Source organism: Emydura macquarii, unplaced genomic scaffold (assembly GCF_026122565.2).
Source record: "Emydura macquarii macquarii isolate MOO-44397 ecotype Brisbane River unplaced genomic scaffold, CSIRO-AGI_Emac_v2 contig_2211, whole genome shotgun sequence".
Lineage (NCBI taxonomy): Eukaryota > Metazoa > Chordata > Testudines > Chelidae > Emydura > Emydura macquarii.
Window position 1 is genome coordinate 307,792 of NW_027132348.1, and position 17,003 is coordinate 324,794.

At 37.7% G+C, this 17,003-nt stretch overlaps 1 protein-coding gene across 3 annotated transcripts in view; it reads left to right on the plus strand.

Moving 5' to 3' along the window:
- LOC137161002 (inactive phospholipase D5-like) overlaps positions 1-17,003 on the plus strand; it is a 178,701-nt gene that overhangs the window by 111,144 nt on the left and 50,554 nt on the right. For all 3 annotated transcript variants that reach the window (XM_067560012.1, XM_067560011.1, XM_067560013.1), the window contains exons 3-4: positions 8,615-8,671; positions 12,359-12,527. In XM_067560012.1, coding sequence (XP_067416113.1) covers positions 8,615-8,671; positions 12,359-12,527 — 226 coding nt within the window. The remainder of the gene's footprint in view (positions 1-8,614; positions 8,672-12,358; positions 12,528-17,003) is intronic.

The window sequence follows — 17,003 nt, forward strand, 5'->3', positions numbered from 1 at the left end:
ACACTTTCCATGAACATTTTTAATTGAACACCCAGTTTTCCTTCAAAACTGATTTGATGGAAAATGTTTAACCAACCCTACTTGTAAGTAAATCATCCCAAACTTTAGCTAATAAAACCTTCGTACCACACCATTGTATACTCCCTAAATAAAATGTGCAGTTCATAACTGGAAAAGAATACTCTCATGTACATGAAAATTGTTGCTTACACATTTCCTTCAGTGCGGTGCAGGCTATTATGTTAAAAAATAATTCATTAGATTCCAAGACCAGAAGGGACTATTGTAATACTCTTATCTGATCTCCTTTATAACATAGGCCATAGAATTTCCCCCAAAGTAATTCCAAGAACATATCATTTAGAAAAACATCCAATCTTGATTTGAAAATTGTCAGTGATGGAGAATCCACCATGACCCATGGCAAATTGTTCCAATGATCAATCGCCCTCCCTGTCAAAAATGTATGATTTATTTCTAGTCTGAATTATCTAGCTTTAACTTCTAGCCATTGGATTGTGTTATTCCTTTCTCTGCTGTATTGAAGTGCCCATTATTAAATATTTGTCCCACATGTAGGTATTTATAGACTGCAGTCAAGTCACCCCTTAACCTCTCTATGTAGATTGAGCTCCTTTGAGTCTATCATTATTAGGCATATGTTTTAATCCTTTAATCATTCTCATGGCTCTTCTCTGAACCATCTCCAATTTGTCAACATCCTTGAATTATGGGGCCAGAAAGAGAGACTATTTTCCAACAGCAGCTGTACCAGTGCCAAATACAGTAAAATAACCTCTATTCCTACCCAAGATTCTTTAGTTTATGCATCCTAGGATTGAATTAGCTCTTTTGGCTATGGTCATACTGGAAGCTAATGTTCAGCAGATTATCCACCATGACTCCCAAATCTCTTTCAGAGGCAGTACTTCCCAGGATAGTATCCCCCATTATGTATTTTTTGGCTTACATTCTTTATTCCTAGATGTATATGTTTACATTTAGCTGTATTAGAACACACATTGTTTGCTTGTGCCCAGATTGCTAAGTGATCCAGATCACTCTGTATCAGTGACTCGTCCTCTTCATCATTTACCATTTCCCAATTTTTTTTGTCAGCTGCAAACCTTATCAGTGATGTTTTTACGTTTTCTTCCAAGTCATTGATAAAAATGTTACATAGCACAGGGCCAAGAACTGATCCCTTTGGAATCACACCCTACTGGAAACGCACCCATTGATGACAATTGTCTATTTACAATTAAATTTTGAGAACTATTAGTTGGTCAGATTTTAATCCATTTAATGCATGGATTAAAATAAAATAAAATAAAATATTAATTTTATATTTTCCTAGTGTTTTAATCAAAATGTTGGGTAGTACCAAGTCAAACACCTTACAGCAGTCTTATGTATTTTATGTCAGCACTATTACCTTTATCAACCAAATTTGTAGTCTCATCAAAAAAAGATATCAAGTTAATTTGACGGGATCTATTTTCCATAAAACCATGTTGCTTTGCATTAATTACATTGCTGTCCTTTAATTCTTTTCAAGTCCTGTTTCACCTACTATATTATCTTGTCTGGGATCTATGTCAGGCTGACAGACCTATAATTACCCAGGTCATCCAAATTACTCTTTTTAAAAATTGGCACATTAGCATTCCTTCGGTCTTCTGGAACTTCTCCAGTGCTCTAATGCTTTTTGAAAATCAACATTAACAGTCCAGCAAGCTCCTTAGCCACCTCTTTTAAAATTCTTGGATACAAGTTGTCTGGATGTGCTGATTTTTAAATGTCTGATTTTAGTAGCTTCTGTTTAACACCCCCCAGAGATACTAGTAGAATGGGAAGAGAGTTGTCATCATCGTATGATGAGATGATATCATCAGTTTTTCCCCAAATACAGAATAGAAATATTTATTGAACATTATTGCCTTTTCTGCATATTATTGATAATTCTACCATTTCCATCTAGTAACAGTTCGATACCATTTGTCTTTTTTGTTCTTAATATATTTTAAGTACTCTTTCTTATGGTCCTTAACTCTGCAGGCCATAGATTCCTCCTTGTGCCCCTTTGCTTCCCTTATCAATTCAGTTCATTACTATCAACTTCCCCTTCCATATTATTATATTATTTTTATATTTATAATTATTATATTTATATTTATAATTTTTAGAGCTGCTTTCACTTCTCCTCTAAACCAGGTTGTTTTTTAACCGGCCAGCCTTGTTCCTGGATTGTGGATTTTTGGGCATCTAGTGAGATGTTCTTAAACAATTCCCAATTATTATTCACATTTTTCTGATTAAATTCTTCCCTCGAGTTGATTTGGCTCATAATTGTTTTCAGCTTTGTGAAACTGGTCCTTTTAAAGAACCAAGTATATGTGTGACTGCTCTGGACTTTATTTGTGCTTGCACATTAGAAATGTGATCAAGTCATGATCATGTACCTAAGCATCATTATTTTTTAGTTCTGTGATCAGTTCCTCTTTATCTGTTAGGACAAACTCTGATAAAGAAAATAATTCTGTCTTGTGTGACACTGGAAAAGTCACTTAAGCTCTCTCTGTTTCAGTATTGGGAAAATATTTCTCTACTAAGCCATGTGCCCAGGGGAGGCTTAATTAATGTTTACAAGGCACTTTGTGATCATCAGATTAAAAATTCTACATAAATGTAAATTAAATGATCTCTTTAAAACATAATTTATCTTTTAACATGAAAAAACGTTTGGGCACATTACAGGAATGTTGTTATCCTCAAGTGACTGAGTTGTAATGCTTTAAACTTGAGTTCAGCTATTGGTACTCTCTCTAGGTTATCTGATTTATGACATAAAACTTGAAGCTATACAGAATGCTTGTCTTCCATGCATAGTCTCACAGTCATTATACGTTTAGTTCATGTACTGTTTGGGTGATGTGGGGAAGGCAGAAATGTGACTTTTTTCCCACCTTAATATGCAAAGATCCTTAAAGTAGAAGTAATTTATAATTGTGGATCTGCGATTTCTCTTATAACTGCAATTAAACTTACAAAGTTAATGTAAACATCTCTCCTCTTTCCTCAATGTGGACTGGATTCATGAATGGGTAAATATTTCAAGTTTTAACAGAGATGGATTCAAACTGCAAAATCTGTTCTAGCTCCAGTTTTCAAGCACTCCAAATTGCGATTTGAGTGAAGCTCATTTTCAGAGTGTAATTAGTAAAAAATACATTTATTTGATATTTAAAATAATGCAAATGTTATTTGTAAAATGTCTCCTCCTTCCATCAACGTTCTCAAAATGTCCAAATACATTAGCTAAACACAAATAATTAAAATACACTAACAATGACAATATTACCACAGGAGCAGGACTAGTATAAAACATACCTACTAGATTCTAATCCTATTTGGGCTAATGTTTTGTGTGATGTTGGGAAAAGTCACCTAACCTCTGAAAGCTTCAATTTCCCCCAAATGTAATATGAGGAAAATATTTCTCTACTGTGCCCCATCTCCAAGGATGCAGAAACTTAAAGTGCAAAGTGCCTTGTAAACATTAATTTATAATGCTTTTTCATATAATGATTGCAAAGTACCAGTACTAAATTCCTAATGATATGGTAGAGTACTGTTTTGTATTGGAACAATTTTCATTGAAGTGTATGTAGAAGATAAGATTGTCTGTCTGTTTATAATCTCATTTTGACATGCCATTCACCCAACACCTCCCTTCCCTTACTTTGTTTGTCTTTTGGGCTATCATTATAAATGTGAGATATAAAGGCCTTTGAGGAAAGCATTCTAAATATATTTGCCATTAATCTGAGTGAGTCATACAAAAGTGCTACTTTAACTTGGTGCATGATACGTGACTGCAATAGCACCAGCTATGCTTGCAACATTTACTTTATTTAGTAGGATACAATTATCTGAGATTCCTTTTTTATAATATTGGCAAAATACTAGTGGATTTTTTGGGTACGGATATTAAGCAAAATGAATTTGTTCTCTGAACAAAATTCAAAACAATTTATGGTTTACTTGCTATGACAAAGGTAAATTGGAGTATTGCAGATCTGTGAAGTGAGTTTTAGAGTGCTTCTGCCTTGAGACACATGACATATTCAAATTCTTCTGTTTTGGAGACATTGTTAACTGTGAGTTTTCTGAAGATTCCTTTTCAGGTAGAATCCATTTTATAAGCAAGCTTAGGGTGAGTCATCCTCCATGTCATTCTCCCACCATTCTCTTCGATCTTTGGTTGCCAGCTGATCTTCAGTATTGGTAGTGTGAGTTTTGAAGCTATGTTAAGTGATGCAACAATTTTCTTTGGTGTCTATTTGCTGTCCTTGAAAATAGTTTCTTCTATTAACGTACAATGTATTTATACATTAAAGTAGTTTAAAAATAAAACATGCTGTCCTTTATCTTATTGCTCATCATGTCCGCTCTACTCTGTAGCTCCTATTCTTTTGCTTTCATTTTGTTTGTGGGAACTTTTTTCCATTGGCAATATGTAGATGGAAGTAGTAGAGAGAGATTGGATTCACTTCCAGGTATCAGTTGTTAAAAGCTCTATCCCATGTTTGAACATTTGTGTGTATAATGGCATTCAAAAAGGAATTTGTGGCATTGCATTGTTTGTACAATTTTTATTGTTCATGATCTGTCCCTCTCCTCCCTTTTAGTATCCAATATTTTGCAGTTTTGTTTTCACGTATGCCTTAGAAGTGATACGTTGCTTGTTGATCTTACTGAATTTCATATTGATTTGTGGTTCCTTCCTCCTTAGTTGTTTTTACAATGGTACAACATACCACTCGTATTCATTTTATTCCATGGGCATGCAGGGGTTTGAAACTCTTCTGAGCAATAAATAGCCTTTATTTTTAAAAAATATATAAGGTATACTATTTTTGGTTTCTATATTACTCACACCGAATAGGTGTTCTCTCCCTCCACCCCCCAATATAGATTTTTAACACAATCGCTTTTAACTTTCTGGCTGCTCAGATACCATGATAATGGGTGGCCTTATAAAACTTTAAGATAGATAGTTCTCACTGCCTGAAACTCAGTTTCATTATCTAATAATTAGGCATGTCTGCTCATGTATATTTTGCAGGACCAGGAACTAAAACCCAGAAGGCATAGGAACCCTAAGCACTGAAGCTGGAAATCAATGTAGTTGATATCAGTGGAAGCTGTTTTCAAAGGAAAACCATCTCTAATTAGAAGCAAGCATACTCTAACTTCATAGCTGAAAAGAACGCTGATGCCAGTTGTACAAAACAGTGTATTAATAATCATGAATTCAGATGTTCAGTGTTGTGATGTCTTGCATCAGTGAACACCTGTGTGGAGTGACATTTGGTGGAATGGACATTTTAGGCTGTGTGCTTATTATACTTTATTTTTTAAGTATCAAACAATAGGCCATTTTACTATTGAAAATAGAAAGTTATCAAAACCAAGGTCATGCTTTTTTGATGGCGTCAATGAAGGGTTGCTACTATCTTCAATGGGCACAGGAGCAAGTCCTCTCATATATAAGAAAAGATCTGCAGCTGCTTGAGCTGAACAAAAAATGAGAGACCAGGGCTATAATCGTTGCCTGATCTATAGATTGTGTATTTATTAATTATATTGATTACTTAAGAATTCCCCTTTAATACCCTGAGATTTGATAGATGGATCAGGCAACATAATCCTCCGGATTCTGGACATAAAATGAACACCATCTGAGTCAGAAAATTAATTATTGCCCAATTAACTATACTAACTGTTGTTATGCTTTTCTCTGAAGTATCCAGCAGTGCACAAAATGGTGGTATCAGAATAGACAAGATGGAAGATTGACCTCTTCCAATATGGAAAACTTGACATCTATACATCTGTGCAGCATGGTTTTTAACATTCTTTTTTAAACTTTAGATTTGTTTTTGAAGGTTCTGTGTACTCCTTTCACACTGGTATATTTCTAAGTAATTTTTATTGGAAATGGCCTTCTGACTTGGAAACTCGGATTCCAGGAGCGTAATAGTTAGATATTCAGTCCTGCCTCATATTTTCACCTATATGCCATTTGATTACCAATAATCATTAATATTTGACTGTAGCAAACTCTCACTTTGCAATCTTCATGTCCTATGAGTTAAAACATTCATGAGACATCCACATAGTACTTATTTATTTATTTGCTCACAAGACGTGAAAAATTTCTAGGCGTGAATTAACTAAAGTCAAGCATTAATGAGATGATTAGTGGGTTTGAGACGAGGGCTTCTGTAGAATCCTATATGTATAGCTTTTAAAGGTTATTTAAAATCATAAAATTACAGCTAAATTCTGCAATAACTGAAGTGAAGTGGGAGTTTTATCATTCTCTTCAATGAGAACAGAGGAACAATAGGATTGCATTGAGGTAGTTTGTACCAAATTCCTGATATTTTCCCACATTGGCTCAGGAGTGAATGGTACATATATTTTACAGTTGCCGTTCCAACTTAGTGCAATCAGTGATAAGTTGGGCTGCTGTATTTCAGCAGAATGGTCAGATGCCTTGCTCAGGGTTACACAGTAGGTCAGTAGCTTAGCTGGGAACCGAAACCAGTTCTCTTGACTCTCACGGGAGTGCACTAGCCACTATATTCCCCTTTTTGGTCTCTCTTCTGGTATGCTGAGTGTCTGTGAGAGGAGAACAGCTTGATACCAACATCTAACTCCTGCAAGCATGTCCCTGTGTTTGGAGCCAAACTTTCAGAGATTTGTAGTAGCTAGTTTGTGTACATCTTCTCAGCTTTTAGTTTTGAGCTCATTATATAGAAGCAGCTAGCATATCTGTAAACTCACATTTTAAAAAAGGCTAAATTAGACTTGCCTCACACATCTCAAATAAACAACTTATGCAGCAATTCTCAAATGTCTGTTTCTTGTGTATTTCCATACTCTAAATGGGAATCACACACAATCCACATCTCTTCTTCTTTGTTATAGTCATGGGATAGGCTTTTTGGTTTTTGACTTTTTAGAATTTTATCTCCTCCTTTTATTTTGTCAGTGGGTAGAAGGGCATACCACTGTTGCGACTGTCATTCTTATGGTGGAAAGGCTTTTTCAAAGAGGAAGGTTTTTCAGAATTTCCTAAAGATGGTCATACTCTGGATTCACCTGTTCTCCTCTAGACGTTTGTTCTGTCGCCAGATCCCCTTGACCGAGAATGTTTTATTCACAGCACTCAGATGCTTCATTCTGGGCTTGTGATCTGCATTGTCCCAGAGGAGTGCAATACAGAGGTTCATAGATTCAAATTCAGTCATTCGTGGAGCTTCATCCATAAATTGCTTTGAAAACTAGGCCCATGGCCTTAAACTGGCATTGAAAGCTGAGTGAGCCAGTGGAGAGACTTGAGCAAAGGCCTGATGTGTCCACAGTGTGGCCCAAATCATTGATAAGGCAAAGCAGCCTGCTTTTAAATCCAGTGGATCCTGTGCATCATAATAAATACAATAATCATGGATGCAAGCAATGGTGTGCTGCATTTTAAAATAATTCCTATCTACTATCTATTAATTTTAGTTTGGATGTCAGAAACATAAGAGCTCAAATGTGCAGGTGCTGAGTAAGTTTCTATTGACTTCAGTGGAAATTTAGGGTAATTAGTTTCATGCTAGATTGGCCTATATGGCCTGGCCATAATTCAACAAAGTTCTTAAGTATGTATTTTGCTTGATATATCTGAGAAATCCCATGAAAGTCAATAGGACTACTCAGGTGCTTAAAGATAAGTCTGTGCTTTGCTTAAGTGCTTTCTGTATTGAGGCCAATATCAATAAACAATGTTAGCAAAGACAGTTTAGTAACAGGTGAATTACTATAAGCATCTTCATCATTTGCCATTTAGTCTTTATTATGTATGTGTGTTTAAATATGTATTATGTGGCTGATACCCCACATATCTTGGTTTGCTGTAGTGTTAAAACAGTTGTGGTCAATGCATATTGAATTTCTTATGAAAATTCAGATTTTCATCTGTGAGGATTGCTTTGGCACAACTTAAATTAAATGGTCTCAAGAGGCTCAGATAACATTGTAAAACATAAAGCCAATTCTTTCTCTTCTTTGAATGTTGTTTTGCCTTAAAGAACCTCTTTAGAAGCCCAAGGTGGAAATGCAAATGTTTACAAATCACTTTATCACTTAACAATACTTTTAATTAGAAACCATTCACAGCTTTGCACGTTTGTTGAATGTATTTTTATATTGGGAGCCTCATCTGAAAATAGTAATCGTCTGACTACAATATGTTATGACATAGATATATTGTTCATCACTTGAGGAAAATTCACCCACAGTGGAATTTTATTGTTGAGTAGATTCTGATAATGATGGCATCATAATAGTTAGGATTTTTCCTCTTCTTTTTAAATTTATATAATGCTTTGAAACAATCTCAACCAGATTTAGGGGCCAGTCCAGCAAAAAGCTGCTTCTGTAGCCTCTGAGCCACAAAAAATCATGGACTTCTCAGACTATGCAGAGTCAACTCCTTATTCCAAAGGAGAACTTGAAGAAGGTGTTCCAAAACTGAGCATTGCCATTCCTTTCTTAGGGAGAGAATACGAGGGTCAAATCCTCAACTACTGGAAATCAGCATAATCCCGCTGAGGTAATCAATTAACAGTTTTTATACCAGCTATGAGAGACCTTTAGAATCTGCCAAGCTTGAGCATTATATATGTTGCCTAGACATTATGATGATCTTCTAAGAGTAGAAAATTGGATGAATGGATATAGCTGCAAGGTATGTGGGAATGACAATGGGAAAATGACTGAATTAGACTGTAGAAAACCTTAAAAGTATGGTGTGAATGAGCAGGAGACAGAGTACAAGCAATATATAAAATAATAATTATTGCATACAATATTGATGGAAAAATATAAAGTAAGATAAAGGCTGAGAGTTAGGCAGCAATAGAATGGAGGTAATAGCTTAAAGTTAAGTATATTTTAGGTACTTCTCTGCATTGGGGCCTCAGACTGTAAACTAGGTTCATAGATTATAAAGCCAGAGGAGACAATTAGATGATCCACGCTGACTTCCTGCTTAACAAAGGCCATAGAATTTCAATTATTTACCCCTGTATTGAACTCAATAACTTGTTTCACTAAAGTCTTCCAGGAAGGCATCCAGTCTTGATCGGGAAACAAGAGATGGAAAATCTGAAGAAGGGAGAAACAAAAGCAGCTTCATGGCTTAAAACATCCTACTCAACCCACAATTCAAAAATGTTCAGAAAGAGGCACCAGAGAATCATAGGAGATTAGGGTTGCAAGGGACCTCAGGATGTCATCTAGTCTAGCCCCCTGCTCAAAGCAGGACCAACCCCAACTAAATTATCTCAGCCAGGGCTTTGTCAAGCTTATAAACCTCTAAGGATGGAGATTCTACCACCTCCTTAGGTAACCCATTCCAGTGCTTCACAACCCTCCTAGTTTTTCCTAATATACAACCTAGACCTCCCCCACTGCAACTTGAGACCATTGCTCCTACTTCTGTCTCCTAGTTCTAAATGTGGAGCCCCAGTACTAACTTTCAGCAGGCAGATCTTTATCTAATACTAGAAATCTGAAGTTTTCTGCCTGCATTCACTGATGATCTATTTAAAAATACCAGTTGAAGCAATCCGTTCAGTTTCATAGATTTTTATCAGTGGAGAGCAAAGGCTTCAGGCACAAAATACAGAGAACAGACGAGCAAATGGCTTCTGGGAGGATGGAAGGGGGGAATGAAGAGGCTGAGATTCTACATATAGACAGGGCTGCGATACAAACAACTTGTGGTGTTGTCCAATTGCTGGTAATTGTATAGCAGGGGTGACCCTCAGAGCCGCATACAACAATCTTCAGAAGTTTGAGAGCCAGGGCATGCCTGCTGGGCCTCGGGATTTCAGCCCTGTTCTGGAGCTCGGGGCTTCTGCCCCGCAGAGCGTGCCTGCTGGGGCTTCAGCCCCACTCCTGGTGAAGCCCTGAAACCTCCCTCCCTGCAGGGCTGAAACCCTGAGCCCCAGCAGGTGTGCCCTACTGAGCTGAAGCCCCAAGATCCTCCTCCCTGCTGGGCAGAAGTCTCTAGCCCCACCACCTCACTGCAGGGTAGAAGCCCTAAGCTACCTACCCCAGTTTGATAGGTGGGGACTGGGGGTGGGAAGGGAGGACGTGGGGGGCTCTGCAAGCCACACTTTAACTGTAAAAGATCTCGCTTTGGTCACCCCTGTTATATAGCTTCCTTTTTACTTTTGCTTTGAGTCTACATACAGTTTAAATCCAGTCTTCACTATTCTCAAATTCACTTTAAAGACAATTCATGATGTAATAAAGTAATTAAAAATGTTGAAACATATTTTGCTTATGCAAGAAATGATCAAGTTACTATACAGTGTGTAGTTAATTTAGTATCTTATCATATATTGGAGGATTTAGATGTAATTAATTTGGGAGTAAATATTGTGGTATGTAACACATCACACTTCATTTTATTTTTTCCTTTTTACTATATATGCTGTTTAATTACTAAACTGTCTCTATTAATGTTTAGGGGGTCTTAACAATAAACAACAGTCCTTTAACTGATTTTCAGAAATTTCTGCCATTCACATTACTCGCTCCCTGGGACAGGAACCATCTCTTTCCTCTGTGTTTGTACAGCACTTAGCACAATGGGGACCTGTTCCAAGACTGTGGATCCTAGGCACCATAATACAGACAGACAGATAGATAGATAAATAAATAAATAATACTTTAGCATTACTTGGCAGAGAAGTCACTTTACAACTTCAATGATTTTTTTTTTTTTGGGGGGGGGGGGGGGTCAAAAATGACACTAAGAAAAATAAAAGGTAGATGGTAGACACCTAGGGACCAATCCTGCAACACTTGCTACTAAGCATAGGGCTAACTTCCAAGAGCATAGAAACGTTTGCAGTTCAATGAAAATAAAAAACAAGGTACCCATTAGCTGTTTCATTTCTTCATTGTCTGATACAATATCCGTAACAAAATGCCTAGATGTAAAATGTTTTAATGTCATTTCCATCGACTTTAATCATAAATGAATGCAGATGTCATGGTAACCCTCAAGTACATCAGAGCTGGATGTTCTCCAAGATGATGTTGTCTGGATTGAGAGAAGACTTCAGACAAACTGGATTACACACAATTCTTCAGATAATTTAAAATGGAATGAAGACTGGAATACCAATAAAGCTCACACTTCCTACTCATGAACTCACTACAAATAAATAGCCACATTTTTGAGAATTGTTTTATAAAAAAAAAGCAAACCTTCGTAGATCATCTTGAAAGGACATACTTATGGTCTGAGAACTTTGTCAGTAAATTAGGTGTATCTGTATTGTTTACTCCATGGTGTAAAATTGGTGTAAATGATATCAGAATCAGGCCTTCAGACTTTCTTATGATAGGATTATGTCAAAGATAAAGGAGCAGCCTTGAGACTGGAGCAGAACTCACTGGGAATTAATAAGCATAAGTCATATGGCTGAGCTCAGAGGTTGTTAATGAGGTCTAGCTCTGTTCTTTGCCAGGTTTTAAATATGGCTGCATTGATTATTGTACTTTTCCTCCATAACAAGAGTTTGAATCCTGACTCTGGCAACAAATGGGGGAGATGGAGAGACCAGTTGAGTTTATTAATATCCTCAGGATGAATGTACTCATCCCTACTGTGTAAAGGTTAAATAGCCAGTTCTGCATGTACGTGAACATAGCTGGCTGTCAGGAACCTCATTCATTATTTTACATTAAAAATTGTTCACATCCATGTTTATTGTTTGGGCATAAAGAGCCTGATTCTGAGAAGTGCTAAGCACTGGCAACTCTACACTGCAGTGGGGAGTGTCCTTTCCAGTGAGGGTGGACAGACAGGTGGTAGCTCTGCTTGAGTTAGCGCATTAAATATAGCAGTGCAGCCAGGGGTAGCATGGGCTAGCCCCCTGAGTACAAACCTGTCTGGACTCCCTGGGTATACACTCAGGCAACTAGCCCAAGCTGCCATGTGTGCTATCCCTGGCTACACTGCTATTTTTAGTGTGCCAGCTCAAGCAGAGCTAATGTGTGTCAATCTACCGGTGGTGGGAAGCACACTCCCAGCTGCAGTTTAGACAAACCTTTAGTGACTTCACTCAGAGTTGCAGGTTTTTAAGCATGTGTGAGGATCCGACCTTAAACCACAGGCCCATACAATTCCCTGAACTAACAATATTTTTACAAAAAGGGAGATTTTAAAAAAAGCGTCTTTTATTAAATTTCTTTTTTTTTTTTTCCCGTCTGTTCTTAGGGTTGCTCTTGTGGAAAACATTCCTGAAGGTATAAACTATTCAGACAGTGCACCGTCCCATTTGTCTCTTTTCCAAGGCTGGATGAATTTGCTTAATATGGCTGAAAAGTCTGTTGACATAGTATCTTCCCAATGGAATCTCAATCACAGTCATCCATCTGCATGCCAGGTATGTTTTAGTCTGAACTGTCACTCCTCTGTTCAGAATCTAGTCTCGTACCTTACTGCTCATGTTCTTTCTTCCTTGAGCTATGGGGCTGTGGCTTAACAGAACTGTTGGGCTGAATATCGGGGGAAAGTAGCTCCTAATTATGAGGTCTTTTGTAGCAGAGGAGTAGGTATAGTTAAGGTTAAAACCAGCTTTATGTTTAAAACTTAACCATTTTCAGTGCTCTAAGATCCATCTGGTTACTTGGATTGCCTTGAAATTTGGTGTGCTTCATGCGGGTTTAGGTTCGGGACAGGGATCCAAATGTGGAGCCATCTAACCAAGAGATTCCCAAGATACAGCTCCCTGAAAACCTGCCAGCTTTGCTTAAAGTTGACCTATTCTGGCAGCTCTTACTGCAGATTGATAAAGATCAAACTGGGGTTCACATCATCACACAAGGATCTCCATTGCTCTCATATGGCACCCACTAGCCTTTTGTGAGAAATCAGATTAAAACATTGTTTGAAAAAGAGTTTGCTTTTTCAGTTAGGCACATGCCAAACAGTTCTAAGACTCCTGCACTAAATGGATTAACTGTGCATATGCAGAGAGAGAGGGGCTAACTCTCTGGAAAACCACCTTGCCATTATAGGGTGGGTGGCTTTGAGGGAAATTAATGGTAATGAAATCTGAGTACCACTTCTGGTGCTGTGAGTTCAAATCCAGCCCAGGTCTGAAATAAAAAAGCAGGCATATTGCTCCAATCTGCCCCTATCAAAGGGGGTTTGTATTGAAGAAATGTAATCTGAGTGCAGCATAATATTCACAACATGCAGAAATTTTTTTATGAAAAGAAAATAAACTCACAAACTAAGGCTCGCTGTGAGGAGAGGGTGGCTGGGGTGGAAAAGTGGGTAGGAATTGTGGTTAGAGGATCAGGTGTGGGGGATGGGAGGGGATATTGGGGCAAGTAAAAGAGGACTGGAGGAGAATGAGGACAGGGGGCTATTCAGCCCCACATTCCTGTGTGTGTGTGTGCGCGTGCGGATCTGAGGGACAGGGACTACCCATCTCTGCTATGCCTTATGGGGTGTAGGATAGGGTAAATCATTCAAATGTGGGGTCATTTGAACAAGTGGTTGCTGAGATACCACCACCAGAAAAAACCATCAAGTTCACAGATTTTAGCAACTTTGAACCCCACCTGGGCAGAAATCTGAGAATGAACTGTAAATATTTAGGAAAAATCTGTCACTGTCAAGTTATTTGTGTGTGTATGGTAGCTGTGTTGTTTTTTTTAAAAAAAGAAATCTGAGTACAGCAGAATATTCAGAAGCTGCTGAAATTATTTTTGAAAAGCAAATAAATTACACATGTGAATGTTCCCAGAGGAGGGAGGTGTGATTAGATGGGAATGGGGGAGGGGGTTTTGGTCTGTAGGGAGGGATGGCGGTATGGGGAAGGGATAAATGGAATGGGTGGGAGGGTAATGAAGAGGAATTGGGGGGCTCAGGTAAGGGGGAGAGGATAGGGATTAGGGGAATGTGCGGAGCGAGGATGAGAGGGATTGGAGAATGTGTGCGTGGTAGCAGAGGAAGTTCAGGGTTAGGGAAGTGTTGCAGCCAATGATAAAAGATATATCAGGTATACTTAAGATATAGAGGTGAAATATAAGTATTAATTAATGCTGTAATTCAGGGCCTGCAGGCTTCAGGCCTGTAAAATATTTAGCTTAGCCAATTAAGCCCTCAGCCCTAAAGATAGAGTGACTCATTGATTAATTACTCATGTCAGCCTATGTTAAGAGATGAAACAGTCAAGGAATAGATGTGTTAAGTGCTGATATTTAGGAAAAGTATATTGTAATGTACCAGTTAAAACCTGACAGAGGGCCTCAGCAGTGTGCTATCCACAAGTTGTTATGGTGTGACATAAATGTTAGTAAGTATAACAGGAACTAACAAGCTAGCCTATGAAAGTGGCCACCCCAAATTTAGTGGGCTGTAGAAGTATAGATAAGGAAAGGGAATTGAAACCTTATCAATATGTATCAACTGTGGTGGGTGTCAGAGCAACACATTATAAAAGCTTTATCGGGGTTTGTCTGCCTTGGGAGACACCAGGATGACAGTCTTTGGTGAGGAGGAAGAGATAATGACTGACACTCAGGGTTGCCCAGCTCAGAGATGTGAGCGATGGCAGTCATAGGGCTAAACACTTTGTACTGTCTCTCTATCTGCTGTTGTATTTCAGTATTTGTGGGGTTGTCTCTTTGCTTAGTGTATTTGTTAATAAAGGAATTTGTGATAAATTGCAATTGTTTCTCGTGTGCTCCTTGGGTCTCTCATTCTAATGATACTGATAATAATCTTCAGAAAATAATGATGCTGTAGCCACTCGGGACAACCCTTATTGACCACTGCAGTACTAAGAGATTAATCAATACACCAATTCATCAGTTCGGTTACAAATTTGACACCCCAGGTGGGATGGTAGAGAGAACATAGAGAAGATCATCATCCTCTAGGGAGACAGGGATAGGTCAAGACTATCACTGGTGCTACCTTGGGGATAAAATCCTTTTCAGAATCTGACCCTGAGCAGAGCAAACTGCCACGGCAGTGTAACCAACCTGGAATGGCACCTCCACTTTTCAGTTCCTGTTTTATTCTTGTGCAGTTCTCTCTCTTTTTCTCTTGTCATTGTGAAGTTATGAGCTCATAAAGAGAATAAAGAGTAAAAAAAGAAAAGAGAAATAAAAGATAAGAAATAAGAGAATGGGTGTGAGTTCCCTTTTGTTTCTCAAGAAGATAAACACAGGTTAGAATTCCTCCAGAAAGGACTTCGGGGGTTGAGTGGAGCTTTTGTGAAAAAGAAGTGAATTGTAATTGACTGGTCATTTGGCAGTTCCACAAGTAGGGAATTACTTTAATTTTTAATGTGCAAATGTTAATGGATAGATATTGTGATATATGGATAGTGGTACCAGATATTAAGTGAGTAAGCAGTAGCATTAGTGCCCCACAGTCATTTACAGACCAAAAGGTCTCTGAAATATCAGAATTCTTTGGACTGTGCCCTGACAGAGGACTGAGGGAAGTTGTGTGGGACACCTCGGTTACAATACTCCAAGTGGTGATTATATATTACTAGCCCATCTTGGACTGAAGGATTTCCGGCTGAAGGGGAAGAAAGCACCACAAGAGCTTCCTTGAGATAGATAGAGAATGGAGAAAATGACACACTCCCTGCTGTGAATTGTGGAGGATTTTAAAAGGGTTTTGTGAAAACAAAAAAAGAAAATCAGTTGTATAAGGGAGCAAATAAGGATATGAAAGGGACACTTTCCTAACAATATCTAAAAGCCCTGGAGGTGGGCTCTATTAATGATAACTTTATTTGGCTTCTCTCCTTTAAGGTGGCAGTAATAGTTAGTTATTTAGTAGGGACATCCTTTCAGGAAAAAGGTGCAATCCCTAAAATCTGATTGTAAGAAATTTCAAAATCAAGTAAAGGAACAGTCAAGTGAGTGGGAGTCTCAAAAGGCCAAAAGAAGAAATCTCTTGTTTATCAGAATATAATGGAAGTTTAGTTACTCACAAGTCTTAGTGGCCTTGTAATTATGCATTTTGTAACCCAGTGGGGGAGGACTGCCAGGTGTAATAAAGTAGAAAAAATTATGTAAAGTATATGTGTGAAATACATTACCTTTTAAAAGATTCCATTAAGATTCCGTTCATCTGAATAATTTATCAAGTAATTGTAAAGTTAAAGGTATTTTTGGCCAGCAGCCAATATATTGCTATACACAAAAGGGAAAATAACTTCCCTAGCAGTTTTATTTGTCTTCAACAAGAAAAACAGGCAAAGCAAAATGCTTTTAACCTAAATTTGGCTTAATAAATTTAAATTGGTTGCCTATAAACCCATGTTAAAAGCTTTATTTTTAAATGTAAATAATATATCTTAAACAGAGCTAATTAACACTATTTGCCTTTGTTATGGAGTATTTAATGTAGTATTTTAATATAGCAGTAATTTATAAGGTTTAGCATCTTTTTGAACAGGGCTATGCCTGTTGTAAATATAAAAAGTAACTTTGTAAATAAAGGTAAGGTAAAAACAAACCCCACCCATTACACCCCTAACCTTTAGAATATAGCAAGTGTGTGTGGGGGAGAAGTAGGAAAAGGAAAAAAGGTAAAACTCTTATGCAAAAGTGAGTGAGTGAGAGAGAGAGAGAGAGAATCTTCTGTTGCTTGCATGTCTGCAGTGACCAGACTGCTAGCCACAGAACTTGTTGGGTTTAAAATTTTGATTTTTAATAAATATATTCTTGATTTAACTAATTGGTTATTGTATATCATTATCCCAAAGATAGGTATCAAGTCAGTTATGATTCCGAAAATGCCCATAATGGCTGTGGAAAAGAAAACCAGCAACATATAGCCTTTCTGCTTTACACAGAAATCATCCTGGTCCCTGTATGTTCTG